This window comes from Salvelinus fontinalis, chromosome 31 (assembly GCF_029448725.1).
Source record: "Salvelinus fontinalis isolate EN_2023a chromosome 31, ASM2944872v1, whole genome shotgun sequence".
Classification (NCBI taxonomy): domain Eukaryota; kingdom Metazoa; phylum Chordata; class Actinopteri; order Salmoniformes; family Salmonidae; genus Salvelinus; species Salvelinus fontinalis.
Window position 1 is genome coordinate 32,731,440 of NC_074695.1, and position 19,269 is coordinate 32,750,708.

A 19,269-nucleotide genomic window follows, 5' to 3' on the forward strand; every position below is an offset into this window, starting at 1 on the left:
TAGCAGGGCTTTAGAGTATGTGACATGGAGCACAGTGGGCTGCTTGTGCTACATGTGTGTAGACCACAGTCCCTGTGTCCCTCTGGTGTGAGGCCCCTTCCTTCACTTAGTTCCTTAAGGGCTTGGAGTGGAAGGCTAGGTTGGGTGGGTACCTTATCCACTGTTCTGTAGAGCAGCTTGGGCCAATTCTACTCTGTTTGAAGTGGTACCAAGTAGGCTACTAGAAGGATGTGCGAGTGGGTTGGTTCCGTTAGTGGAGTGTACCAGTTACTAATTACTCTCCGTTAGCAAAGCCTCACAACAACGGTGATGGGAGAAACACAAATTAAACTATTTGCTGTGTCCCCTCTCCCACTCTCCAGTTCTATCTCTCTTTCCCTTCCTTTGCCCTTTCCCTCTCTTTGCTTCTCTCTCCTCCTCATTCTCCTTCTCTTTCTCTCCCTCTCCTCCATCTTGACTCCTTGGCTCTAGCACACCCTGCCTCTCCTTTCCTCTGCTTCTCCTTTCCTCTGCCTCTCCTTTCCTCTGCCACTGTTTCCCCTGCCTCTCCTTTCCTCTGCCTCCGTTTCCTTCCTGATTAGCCTTTCATTAAGGAGTGCAGGTTATGGTTCACAGCCTACAGCACAGACCCAATGGCCGAAATCCAGTTAGACCTCTTACTCACCAATGTGTCTCTGTGTGTATTTACACTATGTGTGTGTCAGGTTGGTTTATGATTGTATGAATCTTCAGAAGATTTGTGAGACTCTCTCTCTGTTATTTCCAGAGACTGTTTTATTTTATTGTGTTACTTTTCCACAGGCCTGGCTCCCATCACACCACACCACAGTCTGCCTGAGCGGTAGATAGCTAGTGATGTTAATGTTGAGGTGCCAACCCGGAAGCTGTACTCTGTCATTACCTCTCTCATTTTTTCATGTGCTGAGTTATGGATTTTACTGTTGTCTTCCTGCTGTTTGTATTCACTTCAGACTACATTTGGAGATGGGGAAAGGATCCTCAAAGCACTTAGCTTTATGAGCATGTGTTTTGGGTGTTCTCAGAGATTTCCCTTTGAGCTACGTTGTGGCATGTAGACATTTCTGATGGGACTATTTACTGTGGTTATTATGTTATTTATATGCTGTAGCAGTTAAATGTTCCAACTGCTAGAAGGGGACATGCTCCCTGACATGCTCCCTGATATGCTCCCTGACATGCTCCCTGAGCATAAGGCAGAAACCCCTACACTACTATTGGAACTTAAGACTTCTTCTACCAATTCATTGTGATTAATGGACCAACTCAAGTGGTTCTTAAGGATGGATCATGCTCAGGAAGTGTGTGGGATTACCCATGTGGACGACCATCACTCCAGCCAAGAGGAGAATGCTTTTTCCTGTTCAGATGCCATTACTCAAGCCAAGAGATGGACAGGGGTTTCCCTCACAGCTGGTAGTTGAGTTATCACTGGTGAAAACATGGGTTTGCATTTCCTGTAACAGACAGATTGACAGGTTGATTGAGTGCATACATTACAGATTTAATAGCAACAACATAAAGCTTGACATGCCCTCTCTCATTCTTTCTCTCTCTCTCCCTCCATCCGTCTTGTTTTGTTTTCAGGAAAGCCTGATGTCTTCATTCAGCTGGACCTTGAGGCAGAATTCCATTTTACTCATCTTATCATGATCTTCAAGGTTAGACATAGAGTACTTAGTAAACCTTAGACCAGGGGTCTCCAACTTTTTCTAGCATGAGAGCTACTTAAAAAATTAAACATGTCACGAGCTACGGGTCTTTAGTGTACAAGAGAAAGTAGTGCACTGTATTTTCTGTCAATATACCTGGTAAAATAATGGTTAATAAACAACTCCAAGGGGGCCCTATAAAATCTGTTGTTTTTTTCCCAAATTATGTTTTGTTTTGTTTTTCATTACAGTTATTCATAGAGAAACAGCGAAATTGGATGTTCTGAGTTGATGTCAATGCTTAAATCACATCAGAATACTTTTTTTTGTCTAATTCCCCTTTTTTCCATTTCTGTCAACCCACAAGATGGTTGTCATATCAACTGGCTACACATGGAGTGATGGACAAACGCCTGCACCACACAGACAGAAAGAGTCAATATTGCTGGAAATTAATTGGCAGATATTGTGTTAGGTTTGTCTTTTTAAGCCATTAGTGGCTAACCAGGGGTGGGATAATGTCAATGTTCAGTTGGTTAGATAGTAGCTGGGAGCTTGCGGTGTCGGGATACTTGTGAGATTTGTTTATGACAATTTGTGGTGGAACACGTGAAAATTGCATGTACTTTCAGAATTGTTTGGCGACCTACTCATAAGTGGTAGTTCACGATCAACCTGTTGGAGACCCCTGCCTTAAACAGTGTGTCAAATCTATGCAGAATATAAAAATTTTCTGTGTCTTCAAATGAGCAACTACACACATCACATATCACACCCCTCTCCTGGCACACAGACATTTCGCCCAGCAGCCATGGTGATTGAGCGATCGGCAGATTTTGGACGTAACTGGCAGGTGTACCGTTACTTTGCCTACGACTGTGATTCGGTCTTCCCCGGGGTATCCAAGGGACCCCTACGCAAAGTAGACAACGTCATCTGTGAGTCGCGCTACTCTGACATCGAGCCGTCCACAGAGGGAGAGGTGAGTCTGATTGGCTAGGGATAAATCCCTCTTCCCTATGACCACAAAACATTGGATAGATGTTGAAAAGACACATTTTTGTTTGAATAGACATCGAAAATGTGTATTTTCAATGTGTTGTGCTCACTAGGTTACTACAGTTGTACACATACATTAAAATGGCATTCAACCACCTGTCCTGTCCCTCTTCTTACTCCAGGCGATCTACAGGGTTCTGGACCCTGCCATCCACATTGAGGACCCCTACAGCCCCAACATTCAGAGTAAGATACACTCACCAGTCACCACAACTAGCAACCACTTCCCTCCCATGTTAAGCCAAACTCACATCGCTGACATGATACAGACACTGCCACCCTACCGTATAGTTTCAGTACAGTACAACACCTAAACAGAATGGCACATGACGGTCTGCACTCTGAAGCCTAGCGGGATGGGAAAACCAGCTGCTTTCTCTCCCCCACACAAGCTGTCCCTTCTATTTTGACTGGCATGACTTCACTGTTTCCCCAGGAGTAAGAGCAGCCTTCCCTAAGTAGTGACAGGGGAGGTTCTGTTCTTAATAAAACTAAGGTATGGATTGACCCTTACCCTTTAACTGGATGTTCCATGTTGTCCAGACAGACACTCTGAATGAGTAGCTAGCACACTGCCATGCTCATTACTGCTCTCCACTTGTTTAAGGGAACCTTAGACTATGCCACTCATTAGTGCACCCTTACGGTACATCTAATGGGAGCTCTCAAATCAAATCAAAATGTATTTGTCACATGCGCCGAATACAACATTCACCTTACAGTGAAATTCTTACATACAAGCACTTAACTAACATTGCAGTTTTAAGAAAAGTAAGTGTTAAGTAAAAAATAATAATTGATAAGTAAAAAAATAACAAATAATTAAAAAGCAGCAGTAAAATAACAGTAGCGAGGCTATATACAGGGGGTACTGGTACAGTCAATGTGCGGGGTCACAGGTTAGTCGAGGTAATTGAGGTAATATGTACATGTAGATAGAGGTAATGTAATGAATACTCAGGGAGAAAAAGGTGTAGAGTGTAGAGGTGTAGAGATGTTTATCAAGCCTTCGCAGAAGGCAGGAATTGTGGTCACAGGCAGGCAATGGTCAAACACAGGTATGGAGTCAAAAACAAACAATAACTCACAACCATATAAACAGAAAGAAGTGAACTAAATAAGGAGCTGATGAGACCAGGTGAGAAATAAACACAGGTGAAATCAATGAACAAAAATGAAAGACAGGGCTACGTTCCAGAACACAAGGTTGACTAAGAAAAGCAGAACCTTACAGGTAAAGTGGCTATGCATAGATAAAGAGCTCTCACCCTATATCGGCTTTAGCTCGGGTTTGACAGAGAGACACATTTTGAGGGGGTTTAGTAATTAAAGTGCTGAAACCTGATGTTCCTGCTGTAAAGGAGGCAGTGGAATCTGCTAGCGTGCCACAGAATATTGACATGGAGGATGTCTGCGAGGAGGGCGTTAAAATGAAGCCTGCCTGTCAGGGGTGTATACCGTTACAGAAGGTTTAGTTTGAGCACTTTCCCATGCAGAGCTCCTCCACAGCTAGAGAGTTTAAAGATGGATGGCTCTGTCCTGATAGAGGTAATCCTGTCAGGGAAGTTGGGGGAGCTGTTAGCAGGAGGAACATTAGTATGTTAATAATAACAATGAAATGACTTTACCAGTGGCTTGACTGATACTCATAAGAGTTGGACATGGCATGTTGTGGCCCTGGCAACAGCCTGATATTCCCCAAAGTCCTGTGGAACAGTGGGACTTATTGTTCCACTGGTTTGTGAGAAAGGGAGTGGTGTTTTGCCTGTCAAGGTCTAGAGAACAGGCATCTTCTGTGTGTGAGAAAGGATACGCTCAGATAACAGAGGCCAGGAGTACTGATAGGGCCCGGATTTGAGGCTGCTCTGCCACTCTCCCCTCTCTCTCATTTTCAGTGTAGATGAATTTAACAGAGGAACTCTACACTAAACTCTTTCGATGTTCTTCTCTAACTTTAGTTGAATGAAACAATAACTCCTGCACTGTATGTGAGTCAAATGAAGGTAGGTAATGGAAGTAACCACACAAAGAATACTAAGTGTTTCGTAGGAGTACAGTGAAGGTAGCCGCCCCAAAACACCACTTTTTCGTTTAGAGGTGTGACTTGTTCTCCATTTGTTTGTGTTGAAACACTGTGTTCAAGTGGAGAGAGAGAGTGCTGATTGATTCCACATGCTGTCTGCAGCGCATCTCTCTAGTCTGTAGGGGTAAATGAGCCATTGGGGAAAATCCGTTTTTTTGGACCTAACTTGCTTTCCACTCTTCCATGTGGTTTCTTCCTTCACAGACTCCTTGAAGTGATGCCCTCTTCATAATAATTTGGTCAAATGCTACATTTTGTGTATCGTTTCCTAGTGAACAGCTGGAACGTGACTGACAGCAGGAATGTTCTGTGCAAAGTAGCAACCTACCGCCCCTCTGTGAGAGTTTATCAAGGGTGCGTCTCAAATGGCACCCTATTCTCTTTCTAGTGCGCTACTGTTGACCAGGGCCCACAAGGCCATAAGGCTCTGGTCAAAAGTAGTGCACTACATAGGAAATAGGGTACCATTTGGGACGCAGCTCAAGTCTCCTAACAACACCCTCCATCCCCCTTTCATGTCCCCTTATTTTCACCCCTCCTCTCCAGGTCCCCCCCCAGCCCCCTTCAGCAATGTTATGCTCGGCTGGCTTTGACTTCTTCCTTTTACGGGGGAGAGTCTCTCTGCTTATGTCTGTGGTGGGGGTTAATTAATGGTGTACCTGGAACCTTTCCTTTCGGCTTTGAAGTATTAATTTGGATGTTCAAATAGCTTGTTGTATATCTCCTAATCTCTCTGCCCCCCTTTCCTCTCTTCTCTTCCTCTTGCATCCTGAAGACCAGCTGAAGATCACTAACCTGCGTGTGAACTTCACCAAGCTGCACACTCTGGGAGATAACCTGCTGGACTCCCGCGTGGAGATCAAGGAGAAGTACTACTATGCCATGTACGAGCTGGTCGTCCGCGGAAACTGCTTCTGCTATGGCCACGCCTCCGAGTGTGCCCCCATCGATGGGATCAAGGATGAGGAGGGCATGGTGAGTAAGGGGATACAGAACTGCCCTTAGTTGTATTGAGGAAGACTACCCTATATAGATTGCTGTGTATGAAAGCAGAGGCATCTGTGCAGAGGGGAGTTAGAATGGGAGGTTTTGTTTAGAATTCTCTGTGATTTGTGTAATTCAGCCTCCCTGTCCCCCAGGTCCATGGGAGGTGTGTCTGCAAGCACAACACGAAGGGTCTGAACTGTGAGCTGTGTGATGACTTCCATAGTGACATGCCCTGGAGACCGGCTGAGGGACGCAACACCAACGCCTGCAAGAGTGAGTGATAGTGTACCACACCATAACAAGAAACGTCTCTTAGTCCTCTCCTAACATCACTGATTATTATTATGAACACACCAGTCATAAGTCATGACCAAAGGAATGAGAATCTTGATTATGGTGTTAGTATCTGTACCCTTGGTCTCTCACAGAATGTAACTGTAATGGCCACTCCAACCAGTGTCACTTTGACATGGCGGTGTACCTGGCCACGGGCAATGCCGGCGGTGGCGTCTGTGACCACTGTCTCCACAACACCATGGGACGCAACTGTGAGATGTGTAAACCATTTTACTACAAGGACCTCAGTAGGGACATCAGAGACCCCGGGGTCTGTACTGGTGAGTAGAGGGTGTCGACCGCTTCTCGGAACTGGGGCACAGGAACTGTGTGTGTATTTCTCACATTATCATACTGTGTATGAGTGATGGCATAGGTATGTACGTGTACAGGTTCTTTTCACGTTTGAAACCCTGGTACCACTTTATGTCCATCAGATGTGAGTGTGTGTACACGTTTTCTAGGTAGTACGTACTACTGTATGGTTATGGTTGTTAAGTTTAATAGGATGTTTGTTGTATTCCTTCTACCAGCCTGTGACTGTGATCCTGATGGTTCCCTGAACGGGGGCATCTGTGACGGGCATGACGAGCCGTCCCTGGGCATGATCGCTGGGCAGTGCCGCTGTAAGGACCACGTGGAAGGGCATCGCTGTGACAAATGCAAGTCTGGCTTCTTTGGCCTGAGTGCAGCAAACCTCCGCGGCTGCCAACGTGAGTGGAGAGGAGCACAATCATGAATCATTCTGACACATTGAACTGATTGTAATCCAAATGACCCTCATTTTGTGTGGTTGTTATGTTAGAGATTTTGGAGCAATCTTTTGTTAATCTCTCTCAGTGCTTTGAATAAAATCATGTGCCACATTTCTGTGTTCCCATGCCCCCATAATTCCTGCTCTGCCCCCCTCAGTCTGCCAGTGTGACCCCAGGGGTACTGTGTCAGAGAGCCCAAAATGTGACCCTGTGAGCGGGGACTGCTTCTGCAAGCGACTGGTCACCGGACGCAGCTGTGACCAGTGTCTGGTAAGGCTCCAGGAGAGCCTCCCTCTTCGAACCATAACACACAGAGATTCTCTCTCTCTCTCTCTCTTTCCATTCATTCATACGTACATACATACATACATGCACCCTCCCGAAGAGTCATAGGTGTTTCTGAGTCATTCACATCCCCCTGTCACTCACATAACTTCCTTGCCGTGCCAGTAACAATACCCAGGAATGTAAAGCCCTGCTTGGAGTTTCATATCTAAATGTAGCCCAGGGATGTCAGGCCACTCCGGTTGGTGTAGGTTACAGCATGCTAAAAATGGTCAGCTGTAGTCCGGACTAAGTGGATCCTAAACTCTCATAAGCTGCATAAAGGCTTGTTTTAAAGTCAAGAACAGACAACCACTATTTTGCACCCATAACTTAAGCTCTACCAGCCTGTACTTTGATAGGCAGCATGTATCTACAGTATCTCATTTTGGAGCTAGGAACACCTGGTTGAGGTATCTGAGTAGTTACCTATGATGTAACGGTCCAGTAACCCTGGCTGATGTAGTCGGGAATGTCATCTGTCTGGTGCTAACAGCTGTCTGTCTGTCTGCCCACAGCCAGAACACTGGGCACTGAGTCACGACCTCAATGGCTGCAGAGACTGTGACTGTGATGTGGGCGGAGCCACAGATAACCAGTGAGTGGCAATGTGGCTGCGGGAAGATGTTTTGGGTTGGGGGTGCTGTCGACGGGTTACATGCTTACTGCATAGATTTCTTATGTGTCTTCCCCAGCTGCTCTATGGAGAATGGGCAGTGCCGCTGTCGTAGTCATATGATGGGCCGTCAATGTACCCAGGTGGAGTCTGGGTGGTACTTCATGGCTCTGGACCACTATACCTATGAGGCTGAGCTGGCCATATTGGGACAGGTAACTACTACTTCTTATGGATAAGACTGGGGTGGACCCTTATTTGCTGGGTGGACCCTGCATTGTTTGTACTGTCTATGTTTGACTTTGTGTGAATGCTTGATGGTATTTGTGTTTGTCTCCAGGGCTGCAGTGTGGAACAGAGGGAGCACCAGCCTGTGCGCCCTGCCACCTGGACTGGCACTGGGTTTGCCAAGGTCCCAGAGGGCAGCAGCCTGGAGTTCTCCATCAACAACATCCCCTACTCTATGGAGTACGACCTCCTCATCCGCTATGAGCCACAGGTTAGTGCCTAGTCACACACATACTAGGCTTGGGCGGTATTCAGATGTTCATATCGTCATACCGTCCTTCTCTCATACCGTGATTTACGCTGTTACCAGCATAGCACAAACGGGGGCGGTAAAACGCATGAAAAGCCCTTGGGCCTCTGTTACCAGAATGCTAACAAAATTTGCACAAGACGAATAGCGAAGTCACGTAGATGCAAAATGCTAACGAGCGAAAACGAACATAAATTAATTGCAAAGACAGGCGAATCCAGCTCATAAAGTTATACAAGCATAGCTAGTAGTAGTGTGGACATTTACAAGCGAAAGTGAACGAGAGAAATTGAAAATAAAAAAAGTTACGATGCATGCTTTTCGGAAGGAAGAAAATTCCCCGTCTTAGGTCAGTTAGGATCATCAGCTTTTATTTCATTCATAACATTCCAGTGGGTCAGAAGTTTACATACACTCAATTAGTATTTGGTAGCATTGCCTTTAAATTGTTTAACTTGGGTCAAACTTTTCAGGTAGCCTTCCACAAGCTTCCCACAATCAGTTGGGTGAATTTTGGCCCATTCCTCCTGACAGAGCTGGTGTAACTGATTCAGGTTTGTAGGCCTCCTTGCTCGCACAAGCTTTTTCAGTTCTGCCCACAAATTTTCTATATGATTGAGGTCAAGGCTTTGTGATGGCCACTCTAATACCTTGACTATGTTGTCCTTAAGCCATTTTGCCACAACTTTGAAAGTATGCTTGGGGTCATTGTCCATTTGGAAGACCAAAGCTTTAACTTCCTGACTGATGTCTTGAGATGTTGCTTCAATATATCCACATCATTTTCTTACCTCATGAAGCCATCTATTTTGTGAAGTGCACCAGTCCCTCCTGCAGCAAAGCACCCCCACAACATGATGCTGCCACCCCCGTGCTTCACGGTTGGGATGGTGTTCTTCGGCTTGCAAGCCTCCCCCTTTTTACTCCAAACTGTAACGGCGGTCCTCCTCCTCTTCTACCGAAAAGGAGGAGTAGTGATCGAACCAAGGCGCAGTGGAGTTTAACGACATAATTTATTTAACAAAACACGAAAGTGACTAAACTAACAAAAACAACAAACGGTGTAGACAGACCTATACGACGAACTCACATAAAACAAGAAGAACGCACGAATAGGACAATTAGACTACACAAACCGAACAAACCGTAACAGTCCCGTATGGTGCAAACAATTACACAGACACGGAAGACAATCACCCACAACGAACACTGTGACAACGCCTACCTAAATATGACTCTTAATTAGAGGAACGCCAAACACCTGCCTCTAATTAAGAGCCATACCAGGCAACCCAAAACCAACACAGAAACAGAAAACATAGAATGCCCACCCAACCTCACGTCCTGACCAACTAACACACATAACAAACTAACATAAATAGGTCAGGAACGTGACATAACCCCCCCCATAAGGTGCGAACTCTGGGCGCACCAGCACAAAATCTAGGGGAGGGTCTGGGTGGGCATCTAACCACGGTGGTGGCTCAGGCTCCGGGCGAGGTCCCCACCCCACCATAGTCAATCCCAACCTCCATCTACCCCTAAAAATGTCCACCCATATCCCACAAAATCCTCTTTGTAACATCCATGACAGGGACAGCACCGGGACAGAGGAATAAATCAAGACAGAGGGATAGATAAGAATAAAGAGGTAGATCAAGATAGAGAGGGAGATCATAATAGAGGGGCAACTCCGGACTGAAAGGCAGCTCCGGACAGAGAGACAGCTCTGGACTGAGGGGCAGTTCTGGGTATATAGCCATTTCTGGCTGAAGGACAGCTTCTGGCTGACTGACGAATCTGGACGCTCATGGCAGGCTGACGGCTCTCGACGCTCATGGCTGGCTGACGGCTCTCGACGCTCATGACAGGCTGACGGCTCTCGACGCTCATGGCAGGCTGACGGCTCTCGACGCTCATGGCAGGCTGACGGGTCTCGACGCTCATGGCAGGCTGACGGCTCTCGACGATCATGGCAGGCTGACGGCTCTCGACGCTCATGGCTGGCTGACGGCTCTCGACGCTCATGGCAGGCTGACGGCTCTCGACGCTCATGGCTGGCTGGCGGCTCTGGCAGATCCTGTCTGGTTGGCGGCTCTGGCAGATCCTGTCTAGTTGGCGGCTCTGGCAGATCCTGTCTGGTTGGCGGCTCTGGCAGATCCTGTCTGGTTGGCGGCTCTGGCAGATCCTGTCTGACGGGCGGCTCTAGCGGCTCCTGTCTGGCGGACGGCTCTAGCGGCTCCTGTCTGGCGGACGGCTCTGTAGGCTCATGGCAGACGGGCGGCTTTGCAGGCTCATGGCAGACGGGCGGCTTTGCAGGCTCATTGCAGACGGATGGCTCAGACGGCGCTGGGGAGACGGATGGCTCAGATGGCGCTGGGGAGACGGATGGCTCAGATGGCGCTGGTGAGACGGATGGCTCAGATGGCGCTGGTGAGACGGATGGCTCTGGCCGGATAAGGCGCACTGTAGACCTGGTGCGTGGTGCCGGAACTGGAGGCACCGGGCTAAGGACACGCACCTTCATACTAGTGCGGGGAGCAGGGACAGGGCACACTGTACTCTCAAAGCCCACTCTATACCTGGTGCGTGGTGCCGGAACTGGTGACACCGGGCTGAGGACAAGCACATCAGGATTAGTAGGGGGAGAAGAAACAGTGTGTACAGGGCTCTGGAGACGCACAGGAGGCTTAGTGCGTGGTGCCGGAACTGGAGGCACCGAACTGGATACACGCACTACAGGGAGAGTGCGTGGAGGAGGAACTGGGCTCAGGAGACGCACTGGTAGCCTAGTGCGTAGTGTAGGCACTGTAGGTACTAGGCTGGGGCGGGGAGGTGGCGCCGGAAATACCGGACCGTGGAGGCGTACTGGCACTCTTGAGCATTGAGCCTGCCCAACCTTACCTGGTTGAATGCTCCCGGTCGCCCGACCAGTGCGGGGAGGTGGAATAACCCGCACCGGCCTATGTAGGCGAACCGGGGAAACCATGCGTAAGGCAGGTGCCATGTATGCCGGCCCGAGGAGACGCACTGGAGACCAGACGCGTTGAGCCGGCCTCATGACACCTGGCTCAATACCCAATCTAGCCCTACCAGTGCGGGGAGGTGGAATAACCCGCACTGGGCTATGCACTCGTACAGGAGACACCGTGCGCTCTACTGCGTAACACGGCGCCTGCCCGTACTCCCGCTCTCCACGGTAAGCCTGGGAAGTGGGCGCAGGTCTCCTACCTGCCCTTGGCCCACTACCTCTTAGCCCCCCCCAAGAAATTTTTGGGTGTTACTCACTGGCTTTTTGGGCTTCCGTGCCAGACGCGTTCCCTCATAACTCCGGTTCCTCTCTCCGGTAGCCTCTGCTCTCCTCAGTGCCTCCAGCTGTTCCCATGGGAGGCGATCCCTACCAGCCAGGATCTCCTCCCATGTGTAGCAACCTTTCCCGTCCAATATATCGTCCCAAGTCCATTCCTCCTTCTTTTCCTTTCCCTTACTCCGTTTACTCCGCTGCTTGGCTCTGGATTGGTGGGTGATTCTGTAACGGCGGTCCTCCTCCTCTTCTACCAAAAAGGAGGAGTAGTGATCGAACCAAGGCGCAGTGGAGTTTAACGACATAATTTATTTAACAAAACACGAAAGTGACTAAACTAACAAAAACAACAAACGGTGTAAACAGACCTATACGACGAACTCACATAAAACAAGAAGAACGCACGAATAGGACAATTAGACTACACAAACCGAACAAACCGTAACAGTCCCGTATGGTGCAAACAATTACACAGACACGGAAGACAATCACCCACAACGAACACTGTGACAACGCCTACCTAAATATGACTCTTAATTAGAGGAACGCCAAACACCTGCCTCTAATTAAGAGCCATACCAGGCAACCCAAAACCAACACAGAAACAGAAAACATAGAATGCCCACCCAACCTCACGTCCTGACCAACTAACACACATAACAAACTAACATAAATAGGTCAGGAACGTGACACAAACATAACAAATGCAAACATAACGATGGTCATTATGGCCAAACAGTTGTACTTTTGTTTCATCAGACCAGAGGACATTTCTCCAAAAAGTACGATCTTTGTCCCCATGTGCAGTTGCAAACCGTAGTCTGGCTTTTTTTATGGCAGTTTTGGAGCAGTGGCTTCTTCCTTGCTGAGCGGCCTTTCAGGTTATGTCGATATAGGACTTGTTTTACTGTGAATATGTCACAATCGTCATAATGATTGAACCAAGGCGCAGCGTGCGTAGAATTCCACATGTTTAATAAACTCACCAAACACAACAGAAGAAAAACAAAACGTGACGTTCTGGGCTGCTCACAGGCAGCTACACAAAAAACAAGATCCCACAAACAACAGGTGGGAAAAGGCTGCCTAAATATGATCCCCAATCAGAGACAACGATAGACAGCTGCCTCTGATTGGGAACCATACCAGGCCAACATAGAAAATGAAAAACTAGAATGGCCACCCTAATCACACCCTGACCTAACCAAATAGAGAAATAAAAAGTCTCTCTAAGGTCAGGGCGTGACAGGATATAGATACTTTTGTACCTGTTTCCTCCAGCATCTTCACAAGGTCCTTTGCTGTTGTTATGGGATTGATTTGCACTTTCGCACCAAGGTACGTTCATCTCTAGGAGACAGAACGCGTCTCCTTCCCGAGCAGTATGATGGCTGCGTGGTCCCATGGTGTTTATACTTGCGTACTATTGTTTGTACAGATGAACGTGGTACCTTCAGGCGTTTGGAAATTGCTCCCAAGGATGAACCAAACTTGTGGAGGTCTACAATTGTTTTCTGGGGTCTTGGCTGGAAAAATTTGTGGAGTGGTTGAAAAACGAGTTTTAATGACTCCAACCCAAGTGTATGTAAACTTCCGACTTCAACTGTACACACACACACACACACACACACACACACACACACACACACACACACACACACACACACACACACACACACACACACACACACACACACACACACACACACACACACACACACACACACACTCCCCTCTGTTTTCTGGATGTGCACAGTACAGTGTGTACATATGACTGTTATTGTGGTGTGTGTGTTGTGTAAGATGCCACGGGACTGGGGGGAGGTCCGTGTGACGATCATTCGGCCAGGGCCCATTCCCACCAGCAGCCCATGTGGAAACACCATCCCTGCAGACGACATGCTCACTGTGTCCCTGCCTGCAGGATCCAGGTGAGAAACTCACACACACCTCACCATTCAATATACAGTGCCCTTGTGTCTGGCTCAGGTGACAGTGATACACTTGCGTTACTACATGGTGGATTTTGCTTTTCCTAAAAGTTAGTATTTTCCTGTGTGTGGTGTGTGTGTTTGCTGCAGGTTTGTCGTGCTGCCTCCACCTATATGCATGGAGAGAGGAGTGAGCTACACTCTTCGCTTTGAGTTCAGTCGCTATCTGGATGGGAACAGTATTCTCATTCTTGGTACAACCGCTGCCAACATTCTAGTGGACTCTGTGAGTATCAAGACTCCCGAATGGTGCAGCGGTCTAAGGCACCACAACAGCCGGGGGTTCGATCCCGGCTGTGTCACAGCTGGCCGTGACTGGGAGCCTATAGGGCGACACACAATTGGCCCACTGTTGTCTGGGTTAGGGGAAGGTTTGGCTGGGGGGGCTTTCCTTGGCTCATCGTGCTCTAGCGAGTCCTTGTGGCGGCCCGGGCGCCTGCAAGCTGACTTACGGTTGTCAGTTTAAAGTTTTTTCCTCTGACACATTGGTGCAGCTAGCTTCCGGGTTAAGTGAGCAGTGTGTTAGGGGGGCAGCCCGACACCGGTACACTTATGACAACATCCAGCTCAAAGTGCAGGGCGCGAAATTCAAAAGATATATATTTTTTGATATTTAACTTTCACACATTAACAAGTCCAAGACACCAGATGAAAGGTGCACATCTTGTGAATCAAGCCAACATGTCCGATTTTTAAAATGTTTTACAGGGAAGACAAAATATGTAAATCTATTTGCTAACCACGTTAGCAAAAGACACAACTTTTCTAACTCCATCAGTTTCTTACTCCATCAGGTGCTATCACAAATTCGACCAAATAAAGATATAAATAGCCACTAACCAAGAAACAATTTCATCAGATGACAGTCTGATAACATATTTATTGTATAGCATATGTTTTGTTAGAAAAATTTGCATATTTCATGTATAAACCATAGTTTACATTTCAGCTACAATCCGAAATTGCACCGAAAGCAGCCATAATATTTACAGACACCAACGTCAAATAGCTAATTACTCATCATAAAACATTTCTGAAAAATACATAGTCTGCAGCAATTGAAAGACAGGCATCTTGTGATTCCAAACAATATTTCCGATTTATTAAATGTTTTACAGCGAAAACAAAATGTATCGCTATATTAGCGTAGCTACAATAGACAGACACAATTGGGCGCCCACGGCCAGTTCACATGCACGACAGATATATGAAATAACATCATAAAATGGGTCTTACTTTTGCTGATCTTTCATCAGAATGTTGAAGAAGGTGTCCTCTGTCCAGATGAGTCGTTGTTTCGATTCAGAATGGCAAATTTCCCTCTTCAATTAGCATTGGCACTAGCCGAGTGGCACAAATTTCTCCAACGTAAACACAGTCAGAGGACGGAACACGGCAAAACTCCGGAATAAAGTTTCAATAATCTGATTAAACTATATTGAAAAAACATACATTACGATGATATGGTCACATGTATCAAAAAAAATTCGAGCCGGAGATGTTAGCCGTTCGTTACGAAGGCAAAACAGAAGTCAATCCCACTTCCTTCAGAGTACCGGAAGTGGACGGTCACGTCAAAGAAATAGTTTTTTTCCCACCACAGAACAAGATGAGCACAAAAATTTCTTCTCTGGCATCCTCTTTACACCAATAGGAAGGCGTATAGAGTGTAAGTAGACTCCTAAGTGTCAAGACCATGTATAGGCATCAAGTTGAAAAGAGCATTGATTTCTGACATTTCACTTCCTGGTCAGGAAAAGTGCTGCAGAAAGACTTCTGTTTCACTCAGAGAAATAATTCCAACTGTTTTAGAAACTAGAAAGTGTTTTCTATCCAAAAAGAATAATAATATTCATATTGTACGAGCAAGATTTGAGTAGGAGGCCGTTTGAAATGGGCACGATTTCACTGGCTACTCAACACTTTGCCTTGCAGCCATAAGAAGTTTTTAAGAAGCAGTGCGGCTTGGCGGGTCATGTCTCGGAGGACACATGACTTGACCTTCGCCTCTCACTAGCCCGTTGTGGAGTTGCAGTGATGAGACAAGATTGTAACTATCAATTAAAAAAGGGCAACAATTACAAAGTAAATTATATGAAATTTAAAGGAACTTACTCAACAAATGATGCTTGTCTGCACATCTCTCTCTTTATCTCTCTCCCTCTCTCTCTGGCTAATTGTGTTCTTCTTATGCAATCCAGCTAATACTCCTCCTTGCTTCCTCTCCAGATCTCCCTGATCCCTCGTTACTCCTCCCTGGAGATGTTCATTGGCGGTGACCCTGCCTCCATCGCTAGGAAGCAGAGCTACGAACGCTACCGCTGCCACGAGGGGGCCAAGAGCGTGACACGCCCCCAGATCAGCAACGTCTGTGCCAAGCTCATCACCAGCATGTCAGCCATCATTAACCATGGAGCCCTGCGTAAGTCATTCCAGGGGTACACATAATCACGATCTGCTATCATCAAGGATGCCTGGTAATTATTTTAGACGTTTTCATCACGTCTTTCTTCTTCACAGCTTGTCAGTGTGACCCCCAGGGCTCAGTCAGCTCAGTGTGTGACACGCACGGAGGTCAGTGTCGCTGTAGGCCAAACGTGATTGGACTTCGCTGTGACCAGTGTGCTCCTGGGACGTACGGCTTTGGACCTGCAGGATGTAAAGGTTAGTGTCGTAATCCCAGTCAACCGCACAAAGAGTAAGGGCCAAACTCCTGGTGTTATCCTGTCGGGTACACAAATAGTTTATTCTGCAAAGGTGCATTGGACTGTACAGTCTGTCTATCCCACTTTTGTGAACAGCTGTACTGGTGGCGCCCCCTGCTGCCTCATTACCTACTGACCCACTCCTCTCTTGATTTATACTTTCCAATAAATCTCTCTCTCTCTCTCTCTCTCTCCCTCCCTCCCTCTCTCTCTAGCATGTGAGTGCAATCTGGAAGGTGCGGTCACTCGGTCCTGTGACCAGTTGACTGGGCAGTGCCCGTGCCGCCCGGGTGCGTTTGGCCAGCGGTGCGATGGCTGCCAGGCAGGACACTGGGGCTTCCCCAACTGTAAGCGATGCCTGTGTAATGGTCATGCTGAGGAGTGCCACCAGAGGACCGGAGCCTGTCTCAACTGCAGGGACAACACTGGAGGGGACAAATGTGACAGGTTACGATTCACCACGGGGACAGTGGGGAATCTTGAAAAAGAATTAAGGTAGTCAATGTACTGTTATTGACAAGCATACTGCTATTGCTGTATTTCAAGGTGTGCCAACGGTTACTACGGCAACCCAGAGTTGGGCACAGGTATGGGTAACCAATGTCGGCCCTGCCCTTGCCCAGATGGCCCAAACAGCGGACGCCACTTCGCTGCCTCCTGTTACCAGGACAACCGCAACAGACAGGTGGTCTGCAACTGTAACCAAGGATACACAGGTACAACCCACACCTCCATTTCTCCATTGAGGTGTCTTCTCTCTCTCCTTACTGTTCTTCCTCCTCTTCTTCAGCCAGGCAAGCGGACGAAGAACAGTTTGATCATGTCTGCATGAATGAGCAGATGCTTCCTAGGGTTGATGATGTACTGTGAAAGAGGATCTGTTAGTGTGATTTAACTCAGGGAAATGTCCATGGTGTGATATTCTAAGTGATTCGCCATGGTGGGAGAGAAGACACTTCTCTTGTAGAACGTTTATCCTACCAGGAAAAATGTGGAACGATAACGTGTGTTGTTTCCTCCCTTACCCAACTTGGCACAGGGGGGATGGTTAAGCGCTCCGAGGGTTCTTTCAAGCGTGAGTAGTGATGATGGTGACCCCCCCCCACCCTTCTTACCAACCCCCCCTGCCACCTGCATGGCTTCAGCACCCCACCCATCTATGGTGCTGTGCCACAGTGCAATCCTGCCTCAGAGTAGATGGAGCTCCCAAGAACTGACCAAGAATCAGTTTTGACTGATTGTATAACACAAATAACTGTGTTTGAGTTGGATGGCCGACACTGAGTCTGGGTCATCTTCTACAGTGTCTCCTGTGTATAACAACTATAATGTTATACTGGGCACATACAGTCAGTGCTTGTTACTCCTGCTGGCTTACACAGGCACTAAGCAGCCAGACAGTCAACCAGCTGAAAACAACAGAATCTCTGCCACGCTGCATTTTGCCTTTTGATTCTCTGCCTCTGTTGCAGACACAAAAGACAGTAACAGGTATATCAGTCATAGTAGACAAGCTGAAGCTGTGAGATTACGCCAACCTATTGTACATTCACATGCACTGTGAGCCTGTGACAGAAAGACAAACAAGCATTCTGCTTACTCTGCTTTAGACAGCTTTGCTGCAATGAGCTCAATATGATGTGTAAACCTACTTACCATCAACAGCCCCTTTCTATGTGTCATATCCTTTTATTCAATATATTTAGTTTGCTCCTCAAAGACACAAAGAAACAAAGACAAAACCCCCCCAAAGAAACAAAGATACAATGAATCCCCTAAACACAAAATAATAGTATCACAATGCCCCTTTATCAATCAGTGAGGAAATCTTGTCCGTTAAATGAGGAAATCCTATGTTTTGTTCTGCTATGGGTTAGAATACAGTACTTCCCATTTTTTTTTGCCCAGCTAACGGCTGCAGGGGAAAGAGTATGCTGGAGAGACTACAAGACCAGCAGCTGTAAGTTGTCTGTCAGACCCAAAAGTCAGCCCCCTCCCACACCAGCATACTCTGCCCCTTGCAGCCGTCAGCTGGACTCAAAAATGGAAAGTATGTCTACCTTCCTCTGAATACATCTTAAGAAGATATGGGCTATTTGTGAGAAAAGCTAATTGTTCACGATGTCTGCCGAAAGACTGAACATAATCCACATTGCAACAGTGTGATCACAGAGATCCTCACTAATCACTGTTAATCTCCTGGGTAACCAACTCCCTTTTAACCCAAGATATAATAGCGTTGCACAATGATAAAATATCAAAACGAATTAAGTTTATAACATGATGTGTACAGTTTGAGTAACATTCTGATAACTACTTTACTGATAGTCACTGAGGTAGGTATCACACACAGCACATGACTCTCTGTCTGCAGAAGCTGTCACGCTGTAACCGTCTCACTTAAATCCACTGGAAAACAGTTTGGAAATACTTGGAAATATCAAGTCATTTTTCTCCATCACCCAGCCAATAAATATCTCAATCTCAACATGAGACATTCCACTTAACTACTCTTTCTTTTCAAAAATGTCACACCTTCTCCCTTAACCTTTTTTCCTATTGGTCACAGGTTCCCGGTGTGAGGAGTGCGCCCCTGGTTACTACGGTAACCCCTCCCACTCAGGTGGGCGGTGCCAGCCGTGCAGGTGCAGTAATAACATTGACATGTCAGATCTGGATGCGTGTGACCGGCGGACAGGAGAGTGTGAGAAGTGTCTCTACAACACAGAGGGACCGGACTGTGGTGTGTGCAAGAGCGGTTACTATGGAGACGCCTCGCGACGCAACTGCAGAAGTGAGTCTCTGTTGACACATCCTCGTCACACACCAGAAAACTTAAGAACCATTCATTTTAGGAATGTTGCATTGAAACTGTATGTGTCGTGCACCCTAGTAAAGGTT

The 19,269-nt window shown here is 47.0% G+C and overlaps 1 protein-coding gene across 1 annotated transcript in view; it reads left to right on the forward strand.

The window, feature by feature from the left end:
- The window catches only part of lamb2 (laminin, beta 2 (laminin S)), a 54,770-nt gene that overhangs the window by 29,349 nt on the left and 6,152 nt on the right, over positions 1–19,269 (forward strand). The window contains exons 5-22 of the mRNA XM_055892256.1: positions 1,606–1,679; positions 2,464–2,652; positions 2,852–2,915; positions 5,588–5,787; positions 5,952–6,072; positions 6,228–6,416; positions 6,669–6,848; positions 7,048–7,160; positions 7,733–7,812; positions 7,910–8,045; positions 8,171–8,329; positions 13,476–13,603; positions 13,754–13,889; positions 15,893–16,085; positions 16,184–16,327; positions 16,584–16,815; positions 16,915–17,084; positions 18,938–19,162. Of these exons, the coding sequence (XP_055748231.1) occupies positions 1,606–1,679; positions 2,464–2,652; positions 2,852–2,915; positions 5,588–5,787; positions 5,952–6,072; positions 6,228–6,416; positions 6,669–6,848; positions 7,048–7,160; positions 7,733–7,812; positions 7,910–8,045; positions 8,171–8,329; positions 13,476–13,603; positions 13,754–13,889; positions 15,893–16,085; positions 16,184–16,327; positions 16,584–16,815; positions 16,915–17,084; positions 18,938–19,162 (2,733 nt within the window). The remainder of the gene's footprint in view (positions 1–1,605; positions 1,680–2,463; positions 2,653–2,851; positions 2,916–5,587; positions 5,788–5,951; positions 6,073–6,227; positions 6,417–6,668; positions 6,849–7,047; positions 7,161–7,732; positions 7,813–7,909; positions 8,046–8,170; positions 8,330–13,475; positions 13,604–13,753; positions 13,890–15,892; positions 16,086–16,183; positions 16,328–16,583; positions 16,816–16,914; positions 17,085–18,937; positions 19,163–19,269) is intronic.